Consider the following 9,169-nt stretch of genomic DNA (forward strand, 5'->3'; position numbering starts at 1 on the left):
CACAGAGGAGAAATCTGAAAATTGTCAGCGCTCCATTAAATCTGCTGACAGTGGTCCTTCTAATCCTCCAGCCCATTCAGAAGGGAACATTGAAAATCTGAAAACCAGAAGTTCTGGGGAGTGTGCAGGTGGTGGTGTAGCCATCACAACTACTGGAAGCGCAAAGTGTCTTCAGAAAGTCAGCACGGGCATCGCTGAAGATGACCGCGCCAATGGATTGCAGCCTAGGAAAGTCAGGGGAGCAGATTTCCAAAAAAAGACAGATAAAGCACTTTCTGACTCAGAAAGCCAAGTCTTTGCTCTTACTCCAGCTTTGCATAAACTACATCTCGATGAGGAGACTTGTTCAGGTGAACGAGATTTGGATAGTTTGCAGTCGGAACCCAAAGAACTACCCCAAAGAAGTCAGGAGGTAACTCTGACAAAGAAGGGGAAGGCTAAAGATGAAACGCAGGGATTGGCAGGGGATCAGCTCTCACTTCCTGCAGGAAGCAATAAAAACAAAACCAGTTTGGATGACCTAGAAAAGGGGAAAAGCAGATCTCCCGTTAAACACAGATTGGCGACCGTGTCCAAAGCAAGCAGAAAATTTCCAGCTAAAGATGTAAACCCCAGAAGACATATAGCTACTATCTTCCCCCAAGGTGAGAACAGCTCTGGCTTCGGTGGTTTATCTCTTGGCACACCAGACTGCAACCCACTGTCTCCTGAGCCTACGCCAAAGTCCACAGAATCTACAGATGAAAACAAGTTGAACCATGATGGCATGGATGTGAAGAAATCTGAGGACCCTTTCCAGATTACTATGACATCCAACAGAGAAGCTTCCACACACTTAAGCAATCGGAAGTCTGGCAGCATTTCACAACCACGTCAGGATGAGTTTAGAAATACCTCAGAATCACCACCAAAGCATGAGAATTCTAAAGATGTAACAGTCGTTAAGAGTTTGGAAAGAGAGTCGGGAGCCCTGGCCCAACCCACCTTCACCAGCCTCAGCGAAGCCGATTTCTCCAGCCATCTGAGGAGGCTGACCCCGCATCTACCATGGGAGCCTGCGGAGAAATCTACAGGGAGCATCCCACTGGCCATGTGTCAGCAACAACAAAGGAGCAGTGCATCTCAGGAGTGGGAACCTGAGCCACACCCCTATCGTTCAAAGAGTTTAAAAAACATCCATGTGCACGGCAATCTGCTACGCCAAAGTCATCCTCCGAAAGCCAGGGAGCGCCATTTTTCTGAAAACACTTCTATTGACAATGCCCTGAGCCGCCTGACCCTTGGGAACGAATTCCCTAACCACAGTGAGTCCAGTCGAAGATTCAAGTCCTTTTCTGAACTTTCCTCCTGTGATGAGAATGAAAGCTGGGCTTTGCAGAGTGGCAGGGCAGAAACGGGTCCCAAGTCAGCAACATCTATATCCAGACCTATTGACTATGGGATATTTGGGAAAGAACAGCAGTTGGCTTTCTTGGAGAATGTAAAGAGGTCACTCACACAAGGAAGGCTATGGAAACCAAGTTTTCTGAAGAACCCTGGCTTCCTGAAAGATGATATAGTTCACCCTCCTAACCCAATGGAGTCATCGAGCTCAGATTCTCCTTGCGATCTGACGCCAGAAGGTGGCTTACCTCCAAATGTACCACTTAATATCTATGAAGAGGATCCACTGGACTCAGACTGTGACACAGACACAACCACCGACGACGAGTACTACCTGGATGAAAATGACAAAGAGTCAGAACTGTGAGGCTTTTTTCAATAAAATGCATACCCTTTTCTCCAAAAGCTTATAGTGGAAATTAAGTATAATTGTGTGTGTCTATGGGAAGAACAAATATATAAAAAAGGAAAATCTATTTGGGCAGTACCTGCTCTGAAGCAACCCAAATTCTTTTTCTTTTTCCCCCTCTACTTTCTGAATTCCACAGCAACCAATTCTTATTTTGAGGGATTCTCTGCTCTTTTCTTCCTCTCTCTAGATATCCTTAGCCTTCCTCCCCTACACCCAGTTTAGTCTCTAGTTCACGGTTCAGTATTGGCTTTCTGCTCTATTTTCCCCCTGACTTTTTTTTTTTTATACCTTTCATTGTGATTTACAACCCTAATATCCCAAACACATACAAAACTTACTAGTTACCTAGTTCAACTACAAAACTCTATTGCCCTCCTCTGGCCCACACCCCATATATGGCATTAAATAGAATGTAGGGATGATGACAGTGGTGTAAATAGTATCATCCTGTTTAACTCATCAACATTTAGGAGGTTTAGGGTTTAGGGTTTATTTTCTTTGACAAAGAAAAAAGGAATTTTTATAAGGACTGTCCTGTTGTATCCACGGTGGAGCCAGGGAGGCACATGTCTTGAGTGCTTATTGAGATGATAGATAAGGAGCTGAATTCCTAGGAAGCCAAACAACACTTGTAGGAATTCCTTTGAAATTGTAAGAATTGGCTGAATTCTTAAGAGCTAAATTTTAATTAAGTCAAGGACCTGAGAGGACAGAAGGCGTGGCCACAGAATTTCTGCTTAGGAAAGAAACATAACTGAGTGGTGGAGACAAGTAGACACCCCTTCTTTAGACTGACATTCCTATTGCAGCTCTCTAAGCAACTGGTTTTTCCCATTTCCATACTACCGTATTTGCCGGCGTATAAGACGACTGGGCGTATAAGACGACCCCCTAACATTTCCACTCAAAATACAGAGTTTGTTATATACTCGCCGTATAAGACTACCCCCTCTTCCGCACACCTTCCACACACCAAATAAAAGGTAAAACAATATCAGATTTGATTTTAACATTTTAATTTATATTCAAATGCTTATGACATGCAGGAAAACTGTCACAAGGCTGTATGTAATCAAACATATACATAAAACAGTGCAAGTTTATTACCGGTAAACATACCGGTAATTCAAATACTTTTTTTCCATGTGGGACATTTTAGTCATAAGTTTCCAGTGGTAACCTTGGCCAAGTCCCTAACCTGTGGGATCATTTACCAAACCCTTAGAAATGACAAGGCAGAGCTCCTAAGGGCTTGTCACTATGATTCTTTCAGTAATTTATCCGACGAAATAACTTCCCATACACTCTGATAACCTGACTTTCCTAAGGCTTTAGTTGCCATGCAGAACTTAAGGGGGATTTCTCTCCTAATCAGAATAAAGATAATTTGCTAAAACTACAGAAAGCATGCCATCTTAGTACTATGAAGGTCAACATGAGTGGGCTTATACTTGTTTGCTTTATACTTACTTCTGCACTAGTCTGTTTTATCCATATAAATTAAGGATAATGATAGGTGTTTGGTGACCTGTATGGAGATCTGGAACTGATAAAATTCAAGACAGTGCTATATTATCATTATCTTCTTAATCATTGCCTGGCTTAGAAGCAAAATGCTAGGGCAAGTTTATGTTGTTCCCATGCAACTCAAAACTAATGAAGATGTGGTAACTGACTTGAAAGCTAATCCTTAAATCTGTAAATTGTTTTAAACTTCAGGCTCTGACCAATCTTGACCTTAAAGAGACTGATAATAGAATTTAAAATCAACTATTCTATATTTTTAAATTTGAATTTGTATGGTAAAAAATAAATAACATTTAATATTTTGTGTTATGAATGTTTGTAAATGCTACCTTTCCCTTTTTCTATTTATCTGCTTATTTAAGTAAAGTCTTCATAAACCATGACCTATATTTTCTATGTAATTTAAAGATATTCTATTAATATTTTAATATTGATTCTTGACTTTTTTTAATGATCAGCTTGAGTTCTATTTCAGTAAATATCTGAGTCTACATGTATGCTACAAAAGAGGAGATGAAGTTAGCTTATTTTTCACTGAGTTTAGGCTATATTAACATTGAAACAACATTGTTAACATAAGTAAGTTAAGGTGAGGAATCTTTGCACTGGAATCTACTATATCTGGTTTCAAAGGTAACTGATGGTCAGCACTCACTTGCAGGATTTGTAATGTTTGCTGTTGGTTTGGCTTAAGAATCAAGAAAACAGAAAATGTATTAAAATAGCACCTTCTATAGTTTTATACTTTTATAAAACACTTCGTTAAAGGAGTACAGAAAATTTCTATGTATTTTAACATAAAAACTACTGCTTTTTAATATTCATTTTTGGTATAGCTGTAGTAATTTATAATAGTAATTTTTATACTTATAAATGGAATAATCCAGGAGGGAATCAATACTAATACGTATCTGGTAAATTATTAACTTGTTTAGATAATGGACTTCTAAAGCCATAATTTTTTAAATGTAAAGTCCATTTAAAATAAGGTCTAATGAGGTTATTTTAATTTTTAGAGACTTTTCACTAAAGAATTTATTCCCTTACATTGTAAATACATTGATGTTAATAAAACTTCAACTGCTCCTAACAAGCTTTTGGCTGATAAGAAGCTAATAAAAGTGACTGTAGGAGGTAAGTTTGTGCCTGTATTGGAGGTGATGAAAGAAAGTCCACTTAGGTGATGGTGAAGATGGGAATCAAATTGGAAAAACTGTAAAAAGGATGCCAGTGGATTAAACAGACCTTACTGGTAAGAGTTTATTGTTAATGTTAGTAGTACTGCTCCAGAATACCCCAGTTAGATGTACAGTGTAAATGTGTAAATATTTTATTCTCAAAGCAAGTTTGTGATGAATTACCACTTAGGGGCTCTTTGTAACAGGAACTCCTGTGTCCTGAAACAAATAAGCCTTAAGCACTTTTGTTAAAATGTTGTCAAATAATCCTTTTATATACTTGTTCTCAAACCTGTTCTCCAGATGTGAAATGAGAAAAGCACACCCTTAAAACAATACCTGTATTGAAATAAATGATTTAAATAAATGCACTGTTTGACTTAGTTTTCATTCCCATCCTCAAATGATGGTTTTTTCAATGTGAAAGTTTCAGGAAAACTACAAAGGGAAGAGGCACGGCACAACAGTATTCAAACACATCTTTTTGGTGATTATTGAATATCAACCATATGAGTGGTTTTAAAAAAACAGGGGCCTCTCTCTTCTTCTCTTTGTACCCTAAAACAGACAACCAACAAATGAGATCATTGAAGCCGGTTGCCTAACAGAAGAGGAGTGAATAAAGCCTAGCATTTCTCTGAGAGCTCCCACATTTATAGAGGAAGAGGGAGCTGCATGGAGCTGGGTCTTCCTGCCCCGTAGCAATGATGAAAAATAAATAGCTCTTTGTAATGGGAATATAAGACATGCAATGTTAATTCCTGCTCAACTGTAGGGAGCAGCTCTAAAGTTAAGCCTCAGATCGACCTGTGGCAGAGCCACAAACAAGTCCCAGCTTAGAGGGCAGAGCCCTCTTAGCATAATTAAGTTTGACCTTATGGCCGCCCCCTAGGCCCTTCCTAGGTAGCTAATGGGCTGTGGGAGATGCAGCAAGTGCTACCAAGACAAGTGAAACTTACAAGAACATTGTAACTATGTTGACCACTACCTTGTTTTTCTCTGACTATAAAATAAAGCCTCAGCTTGCTGGCTGGATCCTTCTCTGTGGCCTCATCCAGGCACAGGAGATCCACCAAGCCCCAGCTATAATTCTCTTGGTCTGTCTTTTTTTTAATCCTTCACTGCCCCTCCTCAGGCTCACCAAACCCTTGGCTGTACTGGCATCACACACTCAACATTGGTAGGTCTGAGGAAATAGACACTAAGCTAAAACCATGACACAGAATTGAGTTGATATGGAGCTGCTGTCTCTGTTATGACCAGGAAGATGCAGAATCAGGAAGTTGAGTGAGCCAGCATACTGAATTACCATATTCATTTTCCCCAGAAAGCAATAGAAATAAAAGCAATAGTATGTATAGACTTACACAGAAGAATGTTTATTGCTACAATGTTCGATTATAGCAAAAACTGGAAATAAAGTGAATACCTAATAAAAAATGATTGGATATATTTATGGGACATACACATATGTAATATTACCATTAAAAAGCATAAAATGAAACCACATACATTGACTTGGAAGAGTCCACATGAGTACTGTTGAGTGAGAAAAGCAAAATCTCATTTTTGTAATTATTAACAACACACCTGCATGTGCATGTGTACATACAGAGGGATACATACAAGGCTGCTTTGCGGCAGGGAGTCAGGGTAGGCAGAAGTGGGAGGTGGTGGGGGCTGTTGGAAGGTATGTTTAAGAACATCAGGAAAGAGAGGAAGGGTAGCGAGACCCCCTCAAAAATGTAAATACACAAAATATATATATACATATACAGACAGTAGGGAGGGTGAAAGCCTGGGATGGAGAAGCGGAGGCAGCTGGGAGAGGTCAAATGGGGGAAAAGGGGGACATATATAATACTTTCAACAGTAAGGATTTTAAAAAGAAATATACTGTATGTATATAATTATATTATGCACTTCAAATATATCAGTGAGTGTTACACATGAGCAGAGCAAGGACAATGGGCCGGGTATAGAAACTCACCAGGGCAGAACACTCTGGATGCCTAGCGAGGGCAAAACTAGGAAAACAAGAACCTCACCCCAGGTAAGCTGTCCTCCCCTAGCATATCACTGGTCATGTGGTTTAGAACCCTGACCTTTTCCTCCCTAAAGATAACATCTAGGCCTCAGTTGCATTTCAGCTCCAGGCCCAAAAGCAGCAAAACCAGGCAAGTGACACTCTGGCTGCCTTAGGACCAGCGGCATTGACTAATGACCCCCTGCCCTGGTGCTGATCAATGGAGACCTCGACCCTGAAAGAGCACACCTGGAAAACTGATGAATAGTCTTTTAAGAGCCTTCCCTAAGATTTACACCTGAAAGAAAGAAAGAAATGTGCTCAGGACAGAGGATGCAGGGTACACTCTCCCTCCAAGGAGCACACCCATACCATTTCCCCCCCAGGCACATTTCCCGCAACCTCTAAGGCAGTGGTTTTCAACCTTCTGGCCCTTTAAATACAGTTCCTCATGTTGTAACCCAACCATAAAATTATTTTTGTTGCTACTTCATAACTGTAATGTTGCTACTGTTACGAATCATAATGTAAATATCTGCTATGCAGAATGGTCTTAGGCAACCCCTGTGAAAGGGTCGTTAAACCACCAAAGGGGTCGCGACCCACAGGTTGAGAACCGCTACTAAGGGACCCTATGAGACTTGCAACCAGGGCAGCAATGAGCAGTAGCAGCTGATCTGGGCTAAACTGGACTTCTTATAGAGAGGTTTGAGACTCCCTGACCGAGCTGCAGCTTGTTTGAGAGATTTAAGCAAAGACAGGCCATTCATGTGCAAAAGTCACTAAACACAGGTTGGATGGAGTTTTGAATTGGATAGGGCAGGGTCTCAGGGAATCACCAGGGTGAAGCAAACAGAAATGACTGCCAGTCAGCCCTGCAACCAGGGAGGTCCCAGCATAGGAACAATGACCCCTGTGAGTACCTCCATCTGGGAGAAAGCCACCTTCAAGTTCCTGCCCTGATGCCAAATAATTCAGTTCTCCTTGTATGTGTCTGTGTCCCCCAGAGCCTCACCTTGGCACTGGCACTCAGAGGAAGCAGAACCTTGTAAGTTCGGTTCATGTGTTGGCTCTTTAAGAGGAACCTCTGGGTCTCCAGCAGCCTCTGTGTCACTGAGCCCCAGTCTTCACTGGTTTTTACAGCCTGTAGTTATGGGGACTTCTTTTCCCAGCTCTGAGAGCCTGGGCCGGGTGTCTGGTATGGAGCTGGGACCCTTGCTCCTCTGGGCGGCCTCCACAGAGATGATCTTCCTCCCAATAAAAAAGCAGCACACAAGGGTGCCAGTCCAGTCTGTTCCGCACATCTGTCCTTCCTACCAGTCTCAGTGTGCTTTCTTCTTTACTTCTCTAGTTGCAGGACTTCCATTCAGCCAGCTTTCCGTGGTTCTGGATGATGGTTGATCTATATTTTAGTTGTAATTTTGATGTGGTTGTGGGAGGCAGCGAGTATAGGCATTTTATGCCACCATCTTGGTTCTTCCAGCAACTGTGTTTTAAGAGGAAGTATACCTATTCTATGAGATTCTGAATGCAATATTTAAACCAAATATCTAGCCATTAAAATTCACTCTAGGAACAATAATAAATACAAGTTTATATCCCCAGTATCTTATAGAATACATGACAAATTGCATGCTGAATAAATATTATTAAAATAATTAAATATTTATGCATTTTATGGGATCTAAGCTTGCCTAAGCCCATGTAAGTTTTTTTTATTAATTAATGATATTGAAAATGAGACAGTTCTCTAATGTCAAAGGAGGAATTTATCATAAGAAACAGAGTTATCCCTAAAACCAAGGGTGGAGATGCAACTTATGAACTGTACCAAGCCTGTATAGTGCACTGTTTTCTCCTCCATTTCATCTACAAGGCAAAATATGGTAACGTTTACATTGCCTCTGTTTAAGAGAACAGTCAGTTACAAATTGAAATCCCTTAACTCTGATTTTTAAATTCCCAAAGAAAAAGTTCTGATTAGTCCAGCATGAGGCAGGTTCCAAACAATGGGCCAATCAATTGTGACCATCCATGGGTTAAGGTGATATTTTATAAAGCCTCATTGTTAACTGTCGATTGGGGGGAGGGGGGGAGAAAGAGAGAGAGAGAGAAGTAGTTACTAGAAGGGGGTAGAAATGCTATGATCTGTGTGGACAATCAATAGCTGTGAAGTTTACATAGCTTTAATGTGACAATTCCAGGCGCCAGTGCAATACATAAAAATATACTGAATATATAGACCTTCCAGAGTCTCACATAGACCACAATTCCATGTGTCTGAGATTGGAGCTCAATATAGAGATGAATGTCAAAGGGAATAGAAACTTCTTGAAGTATATCATTTACTTCAAGATTATTTTTCCCCCATTGATTTTTAGAAAAAGTGGAATTGAAGAGGAGGAGGAGGAGGAGAGGAGGAGGAAGAGATCTATGGGAAAGAGCCCCTGGAAACTCTAATGCCACCACCACACACCACCACGGGAGGGCAAAGCTGCTTCCTGTGTGACTGCGAGTCGCTGTCCCATTCTGAGCCACACCCTCATCTGCAAAGGGACTAAGACTGTCTCTAGGGATGGGCCCTTTAAGAAGAGGGAGGCTGGAATTGGGGACCTGGGGCTGGCACAGGGGTGCACAGCAGGG

The 9,169-nt window shown here is 41.0% G+C and overlaps 1 protein-coding gene across 1 annotated transcript in view; it reads left to right on the forward strand.

Annotated features, from left to right (window-relative positions):
- EXPH5 (exophilin 5) overlaps positions 1-1,788 on the forward strand; it is a 27,801-nt gene extending 26,013 nt beyond the window's left edge. The window contains exon 5 of the mRNA XM_006760817.2: positions 1-1,788. This exon is cut by the window's left edge and continues 5 nt beyond it. Coding sequence (XP_006760880.1) covers positions 1-1,750 — 1,750 coding nt within the window. The 3' untranslated portion in view covers positions 1,751-1,788.
- Positions 1,789-9,169: the final 7,381 nt, after the last annotated feature.

Source organism: Myotis davidii, unplaced genomic scaffold (assembly GCF_000327345.1).
Source record: "Myotis davidii unplaced genomic scaffold, ASM32734v1 scaffold137, whole genome shotgun sequence".
NCBI classification, from domain to species: domain Eukaryota; kingdom Metazoa; phylum Chordata; class Mammalia; order Chiroptera; family Vespertilionidae; genus Myotis; species Myotis davidii.